General features: G+C 42.0%; 2 protein-coding genes across 3 annotated transcripts; both read left to right on the top strand.

Annotated features, from left to right (window-relative positions):
* The first annotated feature begins 98 nt into the window (after positions 1-98).
* n4bp2l2 (NEDD4 binding protein 2-like 2) lies at positions 99-3,525 on the top strand. The gene is made up of 6 exons (XM_037080054.1): positions 99-245; positions 638-1,641; positions 1,987-2,111; positions 2,736-2,824; positions 2,916-2,992; positions 3,101-3,525. Exons 2-6 carry the CDS (start codon positions 638-640, stop codon positions 3,267-3,269), a joined length of 1,464 nt encoding a protein of 487 aa, XP_036935949.1. The 5' UTR covers positions 99-245; the 3' UTR covers positions 3,270-3,525.
* A 7,955-nt stretch (positions 3,526-11,480) lies between these two features.
* trmt9b (tRNA methyltransferase 9B) lies at positions 11,481-19,549 on the top strand. Of its 2 annotated transcripts, XM_037080077.1 has the most exons (5): positions 11,481-11,801; positions 15,817-15,936; positions 16,159-16,358; positions 16,963-17,136; positions 17,515-19,549. In XM_037080077.1, the coding sequence occupies exons 3-5, from the start codon at positions 16,202-16,204 to the stop codon at positions 18,435-18,437; spliced, it is 1,254 nt and encodes a 417-aa protein (XP_036935972.1). In that variant the 5' UTR covers positions 11,481-11,801; positions 15,817-15,936; positions 16,159-16,201; the 3' UTR covers positions 18,438-19,549. The 2 variants fall into 2 exon arrangements, with proteins under 2 accessions (XP_036935972.1, XP_036935963.1); XM_037080068.1 differs by lacking the exon at positions 15,817-15,936 and having other exon boundaries at positions 11,482-11,801.
* The last annotated feature ends 2 nt before the right edge of the window (positions 19,550-19,551 follow it).

Genomic DNA, 19,551 nt, shown 5'->3' with positions numbered 1-19,551 from the left:
CTTAAAACAAACCCAATCAGTCATTTTGTTCCAACAGCAGGTGAAGCGTTGCACTAACGGTCCGAATGGGGGCGCTCACGCTGCTGCTTCCTTGGCCGCTACTAAGGAGACGAAGAAGAAGAAGAGGCATGTCGTCACTTCCGTAAACACATGAAACTGGCAGATTGGAGATTGTGAACCGCGTGTTTTATTCATTTTTTTTATTAATATTTCTATCATTAAGTTATGTGTCCTGATTGTTTACGGTGAGCAGACATGAATAGCGATATTTACTGCGCGTATTTTGCGATAAGGCTGTAAAATGTCATAGTAAGAGTTGTTTTTAAAATCTTCTGTAACGCCACAGGGAGTGAGGTGACACTAGCTAACACATAGCTTCAGTTTATTAACAGTAGCGTAGTTTCAAACAATCATTATACTTTTTTTTAATAAATGTTTCATGCATAATAGTTATCTACTGGCTGAATTCACGGCGCCAAGACTTTAAAAATGAAAATAACAACATTAACTACCCTGCTGGGGAAAAAAACAGCTTTGGTGCTGATCTATACTGGTTTTTCCAGCAAGGTACTTCTTCAAAATGTATTAGTTTTGATCCTCCAGTGTATTAACTGTGTTTTAACGTGTTTTATTGCAGATGTCTCATACTAAATCCTCTCAAGGCATAAAAAATTCTGGTGCGGGTGTGACTGAAACAACAGAGGATGACTCTGCCGGTGGGAAAACTACATTTATGAGTGCTGAGCTAAATGTGAGGCGGCGTGTGTCGAAAGAGGTGGGACTCACCAGCTACACCTTCATCGGTCCAGCATTTCCTCCACCAACAACCAAAGTCAAGTCTGACATTGAAGACACACTGAGTGAGTTTTATAAAGAGCTTGAGAAGATCGACACACCCGATGCAGCTATTCCTCAACCACCAGTACCTCTCAAAATACCTACCAGCAAAGAAAAGATATCTCAGGATGTAAGCGAGGCAAATATCGTTCAGTCTGTAGAGACAGATGGCTTCCAGAGAAGCAGCGGGCAGAGACAGCCATCCAGGCAACACTGGTATCAAAATGAGCCATACACCCCCAGACGACCGAGGCCAGGCATGGACCAGAGCTCTGGCAGAGCTGCTCCTACTCAGAATCAGTGGCATCATCCTCAAACACTGAACAGACCGCCAAACCCAAGATTTCAAAGACCACCATTCCTCCCTCCACCGCCCCCACCTGCATTCCCAAATCCACAAAACCTACCGTCACACGGGAATCACAACTGGAGTGGTTCAAGCTTGACAAACCAGTATCAAGAGGAGTCGCACTTTCCAACATTTCCAAACTTCCCACCTCCGAATGTATGCAGTCGCCCCCCTCCAGACTTTCATAGAGATTCTCCATACCACTTTGACAAAGATGAGCGGGTTCGCACCTACGATGCACACTCGGATAGTGAAAATCTTGGATGGTCGAGAGACAGAAAAGATGAACAGCGTCAGTCGGGTGAAGATTACGACAGGCACCAGAGATATGACCCAGAAAATGCGCAGTGGGAAAATCACTGCCAGCGACCTGATAACCATGATGTAAACCATTCTTCACTGGTGCTGATCTTGATGAGGGGGTTACCAGGATCTGGGAAATCAACACTGGCCAGGTACATCTTTGTTTGAAATTGTGAAAAGGGGCAGTTATGCAACAAACGATGATTTGCCGTGTCTGTTGATCTGTTATTTGATTAGTTGTTTGGTCCTTAAAATGTCAGAAAATGGTGAAAAGCTGAGATAACATCTTCAAATATATTTTCACAAGCCAAAGATATTCAGTTTGTTGTCATAAAGGAGTAAAGAAATGACAAAATATTCATATTTTGCATCAGAAAATGTTGATTTTTTAGAAAAATTGATAAAAGCACTTAATCAGTTATTGAAAGGGTTGGTGATAAAAGTAATAGTTGAAAATGTAATCTTCATTGTACATTTGTGTCCAATCTTTCGCACAGGGAGCTGCTCTCCACTGGTCCCAGTGGGCTAATACTGAGCACAGACGACTACTTTGCTTACAGAGATGGTTACCGCTATGAAGTAGGTCTTCTGGGAGCGGCACATGAATGGAACCAGAGCAGAGGTATTACCTCCTTAATCTTAATATCCGAATAGTCTGTGCAGAGAGTACAACAGAACACATTGGCTAAATGTAATCTAGAGGGCCATTGGCAATCATTTGATGATGATTTATCTTTTCATTTAGTCCTTAAAATTGTATCTGTGCTTATATTACAATATCTGTTTAAAGAAATTAGCTAAATGTTATTTCGCACTTCATAAGCTGCTAATTAGACTGTCAGCAGTGAGCCTGAATATAATGAGATATGCGCTGGCTACACTGGAAGTCCAGAAATGTTGGCTAAATCATTGTCAGAAGGTAGCCGATTGGTTAAGAGATTGTTGTCACTGTAAACACTCACACGACTCAACTGGGTTGTAAAAGTGTCAAGAAGTTGTTTTCATGCATCACTGTGAAAGGCGTCTCTGTTACACTGCAGTCAGGACAGTGTCTCTGTGTTGTGTTGGCACTGAAGAGTAGTTGGAGTAGAAATTTAATGCCAATTTAAACGTAACCCTTTTAGTTAAGACTTAGAGTTGATGAAAAGAGAGATGTCAGTTTAGTCTGATTTGTTGAGGTGTTTGTTTCTTTTCATTTTATGTTGTCTTTATTTCAATCTTTGTTGTGTGTTTGATCCTCGTCCAGCTAAAGATGCGATGCACGACGGCCGATCTCCCATTATTATTGATAATACAAACCTCCAAGCCTGGGAAATGAAGCCGTATGTCAAAATGGTGGGTATTGGAATTTACATATAATTGAGTGTGAAGTTACAGTGTACCGATCAACAGACAGACTAATAAAAATATGTAACCTTTGAAACAGGCGTTGGAGAAAGGATACAAAGTGGACTTTTGTGAGCCGGACACCAGCTGGAAGTTTGATCCTTATGAGCTCGAGAAGTAAGATTTCTAATTTTTTTTTTAATTTTTACTTATGTTTACAAGCCCGCGCAGACTTGGAAAAGCACATAGAAAATTGTGTTGTCACCACTTCGTTTCCCCCCCAAGGAGGAACAAGCATGGCGTGCCGTTGGAGAAGATCGCACATATGATGGATCATTTTTCGTTTCCCATATCCATCGACATCGTCATGACTTCACAGGAGCCACATCACGTGAACCAGAGACGTCGACCGGAGCAGCCGCAGATGAGGCGGAATAACCAAGACTTTCATTAGATTTTTACAGAGTCAGCCAAGTGATCTGCCTCGAAGAACATTTTTGTAATGGTGTAAATATTGTTAGCAGCTGTTTCTACATGATTTTTAATATATTTTGTAAAGTGTAAATTAATACAATGAGAGGAGAAATGTATTTTTCTGATTTTTTTCTGAATTTTTTTCTGAGGATTTTCGTGTTAAAGACATTTCTGCTAGGAAACGAAGTCTGCACTATTTTTGCATTTTGTATTAAATTGCTGAGATTTCAAACTTGTCCTTGTGCAGTTTTTGTTCTGTACGCGATGCAACATCAAGGAATAGATTCATAGTTTGTTTACGTCTGTAGTTTTGTCAATATGTTGTTGTTTTCTGCTGATGCCTGTAAGACTGTGTTCCTCCCAGAGACTGCTCAATCGCTCCTGTTGTGAACATCAATATAATTCACATGACTGAGCTCAGCACTCAAAAGAGTATGTTATGTATTATACAGTATATGCAGTTATGTACGGGAGAGACTATAGTCTCATAATGATGGGTGGGATCTGTTAAATTAGATATTGGTGGGGTCAGAGAAGATTTATATCACGATTTTATTGATCTGACTGTTTTGTTTTTAAGTTTTTGAAAGACAAGTACACCGTTTGGTGTGTCTTTCAATCCTTGTCAGGTTCCTGTGAGCACTGAAAGGTTTTACCTGCTGTGCCATTTCCTGTTTTGACAGTAATGCAGCTTCATTATGCGTTTTCATTTCAGAAGTATCACGTTTTATATGGTCTAAAGAGTCTGTTTCCTGGGGAGATAATCACTTGATTCATCTGATTCAGACAGCTGAAGCCTAAATTAAGCTACAGATAATCTTCTGAAAACATTTCTGCACAGTAGGAGGCCAGTGGATTGGATTTGGTTCCCCATTTGCTTACATTGGAATTGTATTAGAGGGACTGACTACAGCCAGCTGAATCTGTGTTTGTTCAGATGGGCCGACCCAATCAGAACAAATTTTATGTTAAAACTGAATGTTTCTTTATGTTGCAACTTTATTTTAATTTTCTGTTTCTTATTATGAAGATTTGCCTATGCTCTGTTTTGGTTTATGCACAGAAAACACCTGGTTAGGGTAAGGAAGACATCAGGTTTGACTTGAAACACCTGTCCAAATACCAAGTCTGCAGCTTGCAATGTCCTCAGGTGTCCCTAAAGAGAATCAAGTAGTGTAACTCAGCTCTGGATATTTAGCAGCCTGGTTGTGTTGTTATTGTGCCTCCACCGTGAGATGCGAAAGGTGGATAATAAGCACATAATGTGAATGTGATATTTCACATTGGGTACAAATGTCAAACCTTGCACGCGTCTGTGGTTCGCAGAAATGTTGAACACTAACGTATCCTGGTGATTGGGCTGGACGGGCACGTGACTATCATTTTAAGGCAGACCCCAGAGATTGTAAACGTAATCTTTAAAAGCAAACTGTTGTGTGGCTGATGGGGAAACACCTTCCTGCCAATGGTGTCACAGTATCACACTGATCTACAGGTGGTGCTAACAGCCAACATTTGCAGCAGTGAGTCAGCTCATAGCTCACATTTGTGACACCTCGGTGATGCACCCAGGTTTTTGTTGAGTATCACTGAATGGAAGCATGACTTCTGTTTGTTTATGGGAAAAGACTCCACAGAGCCCCTTTAAATTATGGACTCGAGTGTGAGAGTGAAGAGATGGTGAATGCACGAGTTCAAAACATTCATAAACAGTCCAGTGGGGAAATAATGTATACAGACCTTATCGCAGCTGACGCCCTGCTCTGATAGCAGTGGCAGTGGAGAGGTCTGTGTCTGAGAACATTCATTACTGTGTCTCGCAGGAAATCACATTTTGCCTTTGTATTCCCCGCGGTGTTCATTAAGCGGCACACAGAGGGGCTGTTCTGTTGACTCTCTGTTCTTCTCTTCCAGTCAGTGAAGTGCAGTAGAGAAACGGGAATCCTTTTTCTCCGGACCTCAGACTCAGCACCCTCCACAGGAGCTTGAAAAGTTGATCCAGTGGGTCTGCAATTCCTCCTTGGATGAAATCTTAATGGTGGAGATCATGCCGTGTGCTGCTCCCTGTGTATTTTGGGACGTGGTGATATTTGTCTGCAGAGCTTCATGTGACAGATCTGGGTTAGCTTCCCTGCTCTCTGCTTCACATTATGCAAATGCCACTGTCTCGTGTTTAATAATAGCACCAACTTGCACATAAATCTAACATTCTTGGACCAAGTATGTGTTGTAGAAATGATTTGTGGAAGCTTAAAACCCATACAGGAAACTAGCAGAAAGATCTAACAGTGGTAGCTCTGCCGTGAACAGTCCTGCAGTCACTCTGGAGAATTTTCTGTGTGTTTCTGTTGGTTTTTTTTCTTGCACTGATGCTGTCAGTGGTCTACGTGAGATCACCTCTAATCTCCTCTTCTTTATCTGCTGTTTTTTTAAGACTTCCCTGCCACATTATCTCATTTGGCAGTGTTTTAAACTAATGTTCTTCCAACCAGCCTACGTTACTGCCAACACATTGTTTTGTATTATTTGTATTCCCATTCATTTATCAGCCTCCCGTCGGATGGACTTGGAGCTCACACAGCTTTTAGCAGCACTCTCTTCTTGACAGCTGTGCAATTTTCAGATGGCCTTCGTCCAGGTGGTTTTGAAAGCGCCGCACTGACCCAGAAACTGCGAGCTGGAGAATACTTATCCCTCTATAGGCAATGCGTTGTCACTGTGATAACAATGGAGGTAAAGTTAATGTTTGGTACAAAAACACTCAATTACATCTTGCATCTTGGTGTTTTCAAGGCCACCTGATGACTCAGACTGCAGCATCCATTGTATTTCTGTCTGCAGCTTCCTGTCTTTGCTCTGGGGGTTTATTAACACGGCACTGACCTTGATCTGAATCCAATTCCGATGTGCCAAGACGGGGAAATAATGTAAATCGCAGTTTTTTTCTGCAGTATATGTGAGGTGAAGGATGTACCAAAATTTAGCTGCTTCAGAAATCTTGTTACAGCCTGAACAGTGTCATTTTACTGGAGAAACAAAAAGACCTGCATGATTTGGAATCATAGAAATCTGGAGCAGGTACAAGAAAGAAACCGCTAAACTGTTGGATTACTAATCAAGATGTGAAGAGGAAAAAACACGACAGAAAGATGATGTTAAATGTGAGACTTCAACAGCTACATATATATACTATAATAATACCCAGTTCATATTTCTGAATGTGTCTGTGAAGCCAAGTCAGGAAGTTAAAAGTCATCATGATTCCTACTTATTAGGATTACAGGAGTCTTGCATAAAATGTCACAAGGGGATTTTTGCGTAACTGATTAATCACTGTGAATTACTTGTTTGTGTAGAGAGTCTGTATCAAATGTTATGACACTAGTCATTTTTTAGCCCAATCTGCTGAGTGTGCTGTGGGTGTGTGTGCCCTAGGTTTGTTCTGCCTTCAGTCTCTATGCAAATAGGTGTGTGCCATAGCCATGCCGTGATTGGTGGAGTGGTTCCAGGCCCTGGCTCTTGATTGGCTGCACACTGAAGACCACCTGATATATAAAGAGCCAAGATGGTGGTCAGCTGATGGCAGCAGGCATTCCTCGTCGTCTTCCTGTCCTAATCGGCCACACTGTAGTTCAGTTCTGTAGTCCTTTTGAGTAGTAAAGGTACACTGCCAATTTCTTAACGTTGTTTTTTCCAGTTTATTTAGTTAGGGAGGTAAGTCTTATGTCATTTGTTTTTCTTAAGTTTGGATTAGGTAAGGTTGATTATTTCCTAGACAGGAACCTTTTGTTTGTTATTTTGGCCTTAGTCCACCCTGAAGCCCATAGCTCAGCATATAGATATCATTATATATTTTTGTTATTTCAATTATCTTTGTAAATAAATCATTTTTCTTTGTATTCAACAAAATCATTGTTTGTGGCTACGTGGGACTTGGGGAAGATGGGGCTTTCTCATGTTGTGTCCTAGGCCCCCTAGACTGGGGCATAACACAAATTTATAAAGAGAGAGATGCAAGGAAGATTAAAGAAGACGATACGAAAGAAGTGTGACAACCATTTCACAGATTACCAAACTCATTTTTAATCTTGATCTTGAGCAACATGATGTAAAAGTGGCCCCACATCTTTGACTTTCAGTAGATAAAAAAGTCAAAGCTGTGTAGTCGGGTGTCCCAGTGATAACCTTGTGGAAAAGTAGAGGCCGTTTCAAAGGAGCTTAACGTGGGTTTACCTTCCAACATGTAGATGGAAGGATTTGACTCATTGTGAATTGTTTAACCTCAATCTTATATCATATTATTGCAATCTAATACACGGCTGCTCACAGGCCAAAATGACCTTCGAAGATTATGTAAGTTAAAGAAAAGATGACTAGTTGCTCTGACACAGTGTCAACAAGAATTGGGTCGAGCACCCAATCCAAGTATCAGAACGAGGGAGGAAGTATTAAAGTCTTTATCACAGTGGCTAAATCATTAAAAGGAGCAATCATTAAAAAGCCTACACGTGCAAGATAAAGACCTAACAGCAGAAACATGTCGGCTTTTAAATATTTCCTTTTTACTTCTATACTCTCTTGTTTAGAGAGCCACCACTTTTTAATGTCTGTAAGCTGTTCTTGTAATTATAAACACTTCAGTCCCAATTCTCTTTTACAGTTACAGAGTTTGTTAATGACGTGGTTTATATCTGCTTCCGTCTATCTCTTTCTGCTCCATCCTTCAAGAATATTTAATCCACTTGAAAACCGAATCATGAGCACCACAGCGTCCTCGACAAGAAGCTCGGTGTTCGCTGCTTTCTGTAGCTTGAAAGTAAAAGCTCTGACCTTTTGAAATCCTCGTTAAAGCCAGCAGCTGTACACGGACGGGAGCACTGATCACTCTGACAGGAGGGAAATGAACAGCTCGTTTTCACAGGAAAAAAAAACTGTCGTTAACAAGAAGCTCCTGAAACAGAAGGTCAGTTAGCATCCTTCACACAGATTATCTGAGAGATGACCTCATCCAGGAAACCAGAGGGCTGTTCTTCTGATTTATGAAGGCAGTTATTAAAACTGTCTAATCTAAGTTTAATTCAGATGAAAAGAAGAGGACCTGCACACTGTGATCCGTGCAGTAGTCACTGCTTTCATCACTCAGTGACCCTCTTCAAGTGTTCCCTGAAATGATCTTCCTGTTATTAGAAAAGGATCAGATGTACTTTCAGTCATACTTGAGTTTTCGCTCTGTCCCTGCAAGCTGAGGTTTTCTGCTATGATTAAAACACTACAAAATACAAAGACTTTCATTTCATGTGATTTCAGTTCTGCTAAGTTATATTTTTGCACTTCATATTGTTGGGAAGCTTGAACATCACTCTTTTTAAAAAGCTGCAGCAAATCTCTCATATATACGCTCTCATATATTAGCACTATTCCCCAGAAAGCCCGAAATCCTGTTTTCAGTCCACAGTACGGCTGCCAGCGCTGCGACGCCGACTGTGGACAGTAATTTCTTTCAACAATGACACAATATCCTGCTGTTTTTCGACAACAGGATGTCAGAAACAGGAAAAGCCACGCTGTACGTTTATATCTGTGGAGGAGCTAATGTGCACATTCCTACTGCACTGGAATTGCAAAAATCCATGTCCCTGTTCTCTAAACAGAATCAGTGTCGGCACCGTAAAACCAAAGATCTGCATCATTTACAGAATTTTGCCATAAACAATTTGGCAGCAATGTATTGATGATGTAAGATATCATGGTATTTATCAAACCTTTATATAATGTATAAACCTGTTCAACTATTTGAAAATCTAAAATATTATGGTATTTTATTGCAAACTACAACTTTATGGTAAATTACAGTAAGCTGACAGTAACTGACTGTGAACTTTCACAATCAAGAACTGTTTTGTTTATGGTTAATACTACATATTATATTACAGTAAAACACACGAGGCATGGTTTCTTTGTGTGATTACAGTTGGTGATGCCAACATAAACATACAGAGAATTAAAATGGACTAAATCCGCTGTAAATGTCAATCAGCAAATTAATAATATGGCTCAGTTTTTGGCTGTTAGCGTCATCTGTTCTTATGTCTTCCATCTTTAACTCTGCATTCATTTCCTGACTCTCCTGGATTTGTCAGATTTCTTCAACGTGTGACATTATCACTGCCTCTGAGGAACATTTGTATCTCTATTAAAACACCCGATCTTCAGGCTCGGGGCTGGAAAGAGTCCTTGAAACGCTGACATGATGGAGGACGGAGCCTGACCCCTGTCTGAATTCATGATTGAGTAGATTAAACAGAGTGATGGAGCAGAGAGTGACAGCAGCGATGTGGAGGTGGAGGTCTGCAGAGTGAATGCTGTTTATCAGATGCGTGTGTCTCCCCCTCATTGTGTATAGAGTGTGTTCTGTAGTGTACTGTGTCGTTGTAATGTAAGGCAGCCGGCAGCAGAATAACAGCATGTGTGCTCTGAATGATGATGATGTGAGGGAGATGTGATGAGCTCTTTGTGCTCCCTGAATGGCAGAGATGAGCCACAATTAAGTCACTGCCATTAAGCACTGCAGAGGCAAAAAGGGCAGATGAAATCAGAGCTGACACCCACGTAGGATGCAGAGGACAACAAAAACTAGGCACGACAGGCTAATGTGTGCTAATTACCATCCTGACGAGCAACGCTTCATGTTGGTGAACTCAAACTGTCCTTGTTTTTGTTTTTTTGTTTTTTTGTGTGTTATTGTAAACATCTTTTCATTCAGGGTTTTTGTAGGTAGACGATCATGACGAACAGGAAACAGATGGAAACTGTAGCTCACGCTGCTCTTTATGCTTGGTGATAAAGGCATCAAGTGGTCCTTCACACACAGCATTACTTTGTTTGACTTGCTGACATGAGTGGAGCAGGTCACTTGACAGCACACAGGCTGTACTGTCAATGCACATGTAGATGGTTGTCAGCCTGATAGGATGAGACTGTTCTCTACTACAAACAGGAATTAAATAGACATTAAAAAGCCATTTTGCCTGAAATGAGATGGAGGATAAAATCAAGATTCTGATATTAACACAGCAGAGTTGTCATTAATGATAGTTTTGTTTTGTTTTTACAACTAAAGGCATGAACATGAATCCCATCTCTAGTTCCTAATGTACAAACTCGTCCTTTTAAAGGGAGCAGGAGGTGTTGTCTGTCGGCTCTACACGTTGTTTACTGTGGTCGTCACGTGAGGCTGCCAGCCAATCACAGCCGTGTTCTGCAACCGCACGGCGTGTCAGCTTTTTACACACGACAACCAATCAGCAGAGTCAAGTCAGCCACAATAAGACAGGAAACCGACGATAACACTCTTCAAAATAAAAGCATCTTACTTCACTTGAGTGTCTCCATTTTCTGCCACCTCAGTTGAACTCCACTACATTTATTTGTTACTTTAGTTACTCATTACTTTGCAGTCTTCAGATTTGTGTCTCAGAGCCAAGCAGTGCATTTACAAATTACATTTATTATCCGGAATTGGATTAAAGAAGAAAAACAATAAAATACAAACAAAACAACAACAACAACAACAACAACAACAAAACAACAACAAAAAAAACCAACAACAACAAAACAGCAATTACATCTACGGCCTCCATCAGTCATCCCGTAATAATAATAATAATATTAATAATGATAGACTTTATCTATATAGCACCTTTAACAACAGAGTTTACAAAGTGCCATGACAAACAAGCAAAGCAAGAAAAGGAAGACAATATTACACAATAAACTTTCAACAGGGAAGCTGGAGGTGAGTTAAAACAAAAAAGTATTGCAAAAATACTAATAAATAAAAGAATATTATTATATATTTCACTTGTACCTTTGACACTTTAGTACGTTTATTGCAAATTACATTAAATAGCCTACTAACATGTAATATCAGACCATTCAAGACTTCTGCTGGAGCACTATGTGCATGGATGACTTTAGATTTAATATAATAATATCTAGGCAGGATATCTTTACTTTTTACTCGAGTATGACCTTCGTATAGGGTCTACATTATAACACAGTCTGCTCAGTTTATTGTTAGTAGTCTTGTTGTTTTTCCATGTCCATAATTTACAGAGGGGAACATTTCAGGCGAAGACAACATTTGAGTCTATCGCCAGTTGGGCTTTTTATTTTGAAACTCCTCGCCGGAAGCCTGGCTGTGCTCCCTCAGGAAGCTGACAGGTGTTGGGTCTCTCACCGAGCCGTGGCTCTGATCCCGTCCGGCGGGCAGGACGCTGCTGGGCTCGCGGTCACGCTCGGCAGGTGTTTCCCTCGGGTCACGTTCCCCGTCCTCGCGATGTCCTCTTTGATAATGCGCTCGGTGCCGCCGAGTCGAGCGCGAGCCTCTTGTGCTCATGGCAGATCGATCCTATAGATCCATCTGATGAGCGGCGGAGAGGGAAGTTTACCTCCAGCGACCTGAGCCGAGAGGCGGATCACTGCACGGCGGTTCATCCTACACGCTGCAACGGTGAGTGGCTTTGCATTTTCGCTGGATTAAGGATGTAAACATAGACGTGATTGCAGCGTGTTTACTATATTGAGGCTGGTTTCATCTTCAGAATCCGACTTTAGAAATATCAACGTGCATATTTCAATTCGTTCTTTTACAAAAAAAACTTTAATGGGACGTAAAGAAGTAGATCATGTGTCCTGCTTTATAGTCATTCATAAATCTGGATGAATTTAAATGTAGTTCGGTGCACGTTTCAAGGCTGAGATATGTATTATTCTCAGCTCCATGCAAACAGTAACTCATTATAATCTGCATATTAAACATCACAGTGTGAGGACGATGTGTGCCTGAAGCGGTGAGAGGAGTATAAGTTTGGCAACACCATCCTCTCACCACATGTTGACTCATTAACAGCCAGGTAAACCTGTTCTCTGTGGTTCCTTGTGTTCATCCAGAGGTTAATGTCACTGCATGTCTGATCATCATGACACCATGAGAGCGCTGCTGAAGTCTCACCTGAGGAACATTTGTCTGGAGATACGTGTAGAATCTGCTCATATTTAGAGATTTTAAAAAAAAAAATTTTTTTTACCTCAATTCAAACACAATAAAGGCTTCAAGTGCTGTCTGACTTACGTCCTACACCTCGGTCAAATCTGTGTGCCAGACGTTCCCTCCGTCCCCCCTGATTTAATTTTAGTCCCCATTGTCAGTCAGAGGCAGTGCTGAGCCTCCCCAGCTGCCGGTTACATAATGCCAGCCGAGGACCGCCACAGTTTAGTGAGCAGAGGGTGGGAAACTCGGGGCGAAATTGAGCAGCAGGGAGAAAAGCAAAGGAGGCCAGATTACAGTCATTACATAAGGGATGTTTTCCTTCCACTTGGCTGAAATGATGCAGATGATGGTGGTCCAGAAATAGGTCTGGGTGAGGGAAGATGCTGCACACAATGCATTTACCTACCGAGGCAGCGGAGGTGCAGCTCAGCTCGCAGAGAGATGTGCTGTCTTCTCTTGGAGCAAAGGTTGGCCTCGGCTGCTCATATCCTGTGGTAAACACTCCCAGTAATATTCATTGTGTACAGCTGTGCACACAACTGGCACCAGGCGATGTTGCATTCAAGGACATATGAGTCTAATGTCTTTTTAAAGAGGGAGAGAGGAAACGTCTGATAGCCTTCCTTCTGGTTTCCCTCAAGTGCACAGTGGATCTAATTTGTTATTGTGAGTTTCATTACAGGCAGAGTTACTCTTAGCAGATACTCGTAGAGGCGGATACGTCTGTGACTGTCTCTAAACCTGCAGGTGCTGAAGTGGAAGAGCAGCCTTGACTTGTTAATCTCTAAAACTCGGTGGATGGGGGAAGATTGAAGTGGATCGTAATTGAATCTTATGTAATGCAATCGGAGGTAAACTTTCCTCAAGTACCTGCTGCCAAAGTTGCATTATATTCACACCGCTTATTGATTTTGCAGCATTTTTGGCAGCTGCATGCTGGCAGTGATGTACGATGCGCGCCGGTACGAGTCGGTGCTGACGACTTCCATCCATCACACACACACACACACACACACACAGATTCAAAAGAGCAGATAATCTGTGCACAGCAGAGCAGAACATCCCCGTCACATCGCTCAGGATGGGGTGAAAAGTCGAAGTCAGGTGTGGTTGATTTCAAAACCAGACATCTGTCAGCAAATGTGCTCATATGTTGCTCTGATACCTGCAACTGATTTAATGAGGATTTGTTGCTTAAAGGAATAGTTCACCTGAATGTCAGTCTGCATGGTGGTGAGAAGATAACGAGTGAATTTTTAAGTCATGGGGAGAGTTTTGGAGTCCACAAAACATTTTTGAAGCTGCACAGCAAAACAGCGCTGCAGCATCCTCCTACACGACTGAAGTACTGAAGAGGGGAACATCAAATATAAAAATGAAGGTGGCTGGCATTTGTTTTTGTACGGATGCTTCAAAATAGAGAAGCTGTGAGCTGTGGCTAATCTCTCTCTGTTTGGATCTCAGCTCCTCCACTGAATCTCTCTGGGTAGTGAAGAGAACACTTTTCACCTGAGGCATCCAAAAACACATGGAGCAAATAAACAGGCGCTCAAGTCAAGACAGGTTTGAGCTTAGAAGGGCTAAATAACGTCTCTTATCTAATCAATTTTGGATCTCAGAGCTTCTGTATTTTTTTGGGTCCATCCCTATCTACATCAGTTGTTTAGGAGAAGGCTACTGCGCTGTTTTGCTGTGAAGCTCCAGAAATGATTTGTGGACTATGAAGCACAGCACAATACACTGTCACATGGCAGTGAGGCGATAGTGACTGAACTTTTCATTTTTGGTGAACTGCTCCTTAAAAAAAAGACACTTTCCTTCCCATCTTGCCATATTCAGTTGTTAGAGGCAACGTTATTATTCTTTGGCTTTTGTATTACTACTATCTATTTTTTTATTGGAAATACGTGATCTACAAAAGCAACCCTACATTTTTTGTAAAATAAACTTTAAAAGGAATTACATCACTGATATATTATACATATACATAGGCATATTATACATTATACATATATTTATACATTTTTTAACAAAGGTTAGAAGAGTCAGATGGGACATATTAATATTTTAGTTGAATTTTGTTAAATATTTGTTCTGACCTACTTAAAGTCATCTTATTCTCTGCTACTAGAAAAGCACGTTTTTCATATTTTATGAGAAAAGGCAGAAAATCATATTAAATTATTAGAGTCTGATTCCATTCTTCAGGCTTGCAAACATCTGCTTATCAAACCACCTTGTGGTCACCACGTAATGCAAATCGTGTGGGTTTGTTTTGCATGAAATCAGATAAACCCCCCCGATAATGTGCTCGTGAAAGATAACCCACTCGGGTCACATGAGCAGTCTGCACATGGAGGTATTTGCTTGACTACGACAACAGTGTTATCTCCAGGTTAATAACGCAGAAAAACTCTTTGTACATGTAGTGCTTGAGGGAGCCGCCGCAGCACTGCAGGAGCTGTGGGCCGCATCCTAATAAACCGAGATGACTGCAGTGGGAGCTGTGAAAAACCAGACAGAACACAAACACCACAATTACATAATCCCCAAATTTGCAGTCAGTTCTGAAATTCAACAGACGCACTTCTGAAAGTTAAACAGTGGAAATTGAAAGCACATTACATCACAGCACTTTATATCAACGATGTTGGGAGAAGCATTAGTTAATAGATCCTAAAAATGCCCTTTAAGGTCCTTGAAGGATGAGAAGATAAGATGCCTTTTAACATAAATCAAATTACACCAATGATAACTGACTTTATTGTTAGATTACATTTTGAAGCACTTGAATGAAGCTTGCCATCGCTAAAGAATGTTAATAAAAGCATATTTGAGGCGTATTAAGTAAGTCTTATTATATATATATATTTATAAAGGACCTTAATACAAAGCATTACTTGACTCTTTTCTGATAAATAAACATAGTATAATTTCCTCATTGTAAAAAGCTGTGACAGGAGCCACAGTTGTGTATCAGAAGAAGACAAACACCTCTTTGTTTCAACTGAAGCTGCGAAAAATGATATTCAGCCACGTGCTGTCAGATGATAGAAAATAATGTAATCCGCCTGAAAATCCTCCACGTGTGCACATATTAGCCCTGCATTTTCCAGGGGAATTAAAGTCCTCCTCAGACTCAGTGATGGTCATCATAGGTAAGAGAGATTCCTAGAACGTGAGCCAATACGTGAATCTTTCATTGACACTGAATTAAATGTGATCAGAATAATATCAAACCCAGCAGCAGCAGCCTGGTGTCCACTAACACAGTCTCACATGGTTTCTGTAACAGGACCTCTCACTCAGACGTGATTGATGTTGTTCGTTTGGCATGTCGTTGCCAACAAACGTGATTTATGTGTTGACCTTTTGCTGCTGCGTGGCTGAAAAAAACAATTTGACATGGCTCTGAGGGCTCTTTGAGAGGGGGACCTTGTTAGTTAATTTATGATCCCGTCTGTTTATTTCACAGTTTCAGATGATTCATGACAAATTAAACCTGATGACTCTTAGTGTTGAACATCAGAGTCCTTCTGACGGACTGCGGGGAGGCTGAGAGAGGGCCGGCTGATCAGGACCGCAGCTGCTGCAGGTACTTCAGCTACAAAGCGGAGGGTTTAAATTACCGCTTCTGCCTGACAGATGTTTGAGTGTGTCTTCTGATTATGGCCTCTAGCTGACCTTGTTGGGCCTTAACAAGCATGTAGAGAGGAACACCGCTGTGCTGATGCCTGCAGGGGATCCACACTGCCAGTTTTTATATTCCTAATGAATTAGACTTACCATTGGATGGATTGTTTTTTTGTCCCTGCAGACATGATTCTGTGAGGCCGCTGCATGAGGCAGCCTGGACGAACATGATGGAGGAGGCTGCCAGTCAGCTCGAGAGGGACCACGTGCACAGCGTCTACGACAAGATCGCTCCATATTTCAACGACAGCCGCTATAAAGCCTGGCCGAAGGTACGACAGTTCCTGCTGGAGCTGCAGCCAGGGAGCATCGTCGCTGATATCGGTGGGTGACACCTCCCAGCTGTGACACTTGATCATGAGGACATTTGTTTGTACTTTTTCTTTTTGTCAGCTTTTGCAAAAATAATTAGTTGTTCTAAAGTTGGCTTTCCTTAAAGGGCAACTCCACCAATTTTACACATCAAAGTGTGTTTACAGGCGCATGTCATCTGCATCCAGTGATGGCAAACGCAGCATTGTTGGTAATGTAGGCAACAGGATGTTGTTTTGATGCTTCCCATTCATTATCTATGTAAGCAGGTGTGCAATGCATTCTGGTAGTGGTAGCTGTAAAAAATAACCACTGTGAGGTTAAGATGAAGACAGGCAGCAAATGCCCCCAGAAGCACATTACACTGAACTTTCTTTTTCAAAACCGGCTGTCTACATTACCCACAATGCAACTTAACCACTGAGTGACATCACTGAGGCAATTTATCAGATTGCATGCATGCTCTAATGGAGCCACAAAAGACTTTATACTGTTTTTTTCACCTATGCAGTAGTATAGTAGACCTAAAAACACTCTTTGATGTGTAAAAGTTGTTGGAGTTACCCTTTTAGAGATCAGTCATTCCTGTTGTAGCTGACCGTTTTGACCTTGGCAGGTTGTGGCAATGGCAAGTACCTCCACATCAACAAGGAGGTGTTCAAGCTGGGGTGCGATGTCTGTCGCCCCCTGGTGGACTTTGCCTGGAGTCAGGGACACGAGGTCCAGATGTGCGACGGGCTGCATTTGCCTTACAGAGACGGGTGCTTCGACGCTGTGCTCTCTATTGCAGGTGATGGACAAACACACACAGAGATGAAGGGAGGCTTGGAGTCTGTTGAGTCCTCCCACTCAGTCACAGATCACTATCTTCATATGCACGAAGCTTAACTGCTGCTGCTGCCATCAAACAAACACATAATAATAACAAACATCAGTTTACCACGAGCTCGTGTTGCCTAGCCAACAGTGTCAAATAATACACGTGTGTCCGCCAACAAAGAGTGTAATTAGGAAAAAAGACAAAGGCGCCCACCCACACTATTAAATTATGTTGTGTGGCGCACACAGTGTACATAATGTGTTTTGTTGCCTGAGGAGCTGAGTGTGACACATCATAATTAAATGAAGGCTTTTTTCGTTTCTAACAAATTAATGTTTTTTCCCTCAGTCATCCATCACTTGTCCACCAAAGAGCGTCGTATTCGAGCAATAAAGGAGATGGCGCGCACTCTGAGGGTGGGCGGACGCATCATGATCTACGTGTGGGCCATGGAGCAGAAACGCCGAAAGTTTGAGAAACAGGACATCTTCGTCCCCTGGAACCCCAATCCGCACTCGCCCAGACGGAGGGCGGCAGCTCAGAGCGTGAGCGAAGCCATAGACAACACCGACAAGCACAGGAAGGTTAGAAGCACATCCTCCGTGGCGGACGAAGAAGATCTGACCTGCGCCACGCCACAGCAGAGGACACAGAGACTGTGGTTCTTCTCCAGGTCCCTGGATTCTGTGTTCGACTTCGGAAGCTTGGCCATCTCCCGGTCGTCCTCCAGAGACCTGAGCACTTTATCTTCACCCACAGGGGAGAACGAGGGGAACAAGGCCAGCCAGCGTGGGAGAGGCCGGGGCCTCATTAAGCAAGTGTCGAGCTTCTTTTCCCCGCCGTCTGTGATTGGATCAGAGGAGGACGTCTTCGACTCAGTCACAGACCCGCACAAGGGACAAAACAACCCTGGAGGCAACAACAACAACAACGGCACAGGAAACCAGAGCGTCTCAGTATCTTTAGCCCAGGAGTGTGGCTCTCTAGCCCTGCCGGATCTGGTCCCTTTCCAGAAAGAGCACCTGAAGCCGGCTGGAGATGAAAGCGGCCGAGCCCCGCAGGGAGGAGAGCAGCAGGAAAGCACAAAGAGTCCTCGGGGGAGCGAGGGGCAGGTGGAGGGCTCCTGCCTGAGGTACTACCACGTCTTCAGGGAGGGAGAACTGGCAGAGCTGATAGAGCATCATGTCGAGGAGCTTCACGTCAAACACACCTACTTTGATCACGCCAACTGGTGTGTGGTGGCAGAGAAGGTTCAGCTGTGGAAAATCTGATTTTAACTTGTTCGTTTTTTAAATTTTTGCATCAACTCTGCCTCAAGTTATCGCACTGAATCACACATTCTATGGTCATCCACTGAAAGGTGTAGAAATATACAGATGTAGCCATTGTTGCAGAACACTAAGTTATTCAACTCACATAACAGTATGGACTTTGTTTTTTTAATCTAGCATTAAATCTTCTTTTGGATGTTTTTTAGCAGCAGGATTTCGATGCTCAACAATGGCTACCACTGTGTACTACACCACAGTGTTAAAGTATTTATTATATTTCAATAGAAACCAAGAAGCAGTGTCCAGATATCCATTGCTTGTTATCTTTTAATGTCAATGATTTGTTTTTATTATCCAACCACAGCAAGCTCTAGTGCTGTTAATGACTCTTTTTTTAAAAGGAGCATTTCTGCAAAGGGACACGATAAGAAATGCACTGAACTCCTCTTTGGACTTTTTAATATGAGCCAAAGAGGAATTTGTGAGATTAGTTTACTCTTCCTTCCACTCTTAAATGTTTTAATGTGCTAATCGCAGTGGAAATAATGTGTACTTTTATTCTTTGCGTCTGCCTGTTTTACCATTAATTGCACGTTCTTTTAACTCTGAATATGAGGAGCTAAACCTGCAGCCAAGTATCTGTTTATGGACTTTGTTTCTGTGAACTGCTTGTGTGTAATCCGTCATCGGAGGAGCTCAAAGTTGTGCAGAATTATCTTCCAAAACATTTGTGCAGTTGCTCGTTGTGTTTCAAAGAACGTGTCGCTGGTGTGTGTGTGTGTGTGTGCACGCGCTTGATGTTTGCAATAGTCATGCACTGTCTCGTGTTGAAGTAACAAATCAACTGCCTCATATACTGTGAATGAACATTGCACTGTACCACTAAAATGTCGCTGCTTGGTGTCAGTGAAAGACATAACAATTAAGTGAAACTTGAAAACATGCTGGTGATCTGTACCCATTGTGCCAAAGACGGTACACATCGTATCAGTGCAGTATGTGTGGACCAACTGTGTTTGTTCTGAAGTGACACTGGTACCTTAATGTCTTATGTGACCCGATGGAAACACTTAAGTTTGTTTTTTTTCCTCATTAAATATTTTTGTTCATGACT

Source organism: Acanthopagrus latus, chromosome 2 (assembly GCF_904848185.1).
Source record: "Acanthopagrus latus isolate v.2019 chromosome 2, fAcaLat1.1, whole genome shotgun sequence".
Lineage (NCBI taxonomy): Eukaryota > Metazoa > Chordata > Actinopteri > Spariformes > Sparidae > Acanthopagrus > Acanthopagrus latus.
The sequence above is the reverse complement of the archived record's forward strand: the minus strand, read 5'-3'. Positions and strand labels throughout refer to the sequence as shown.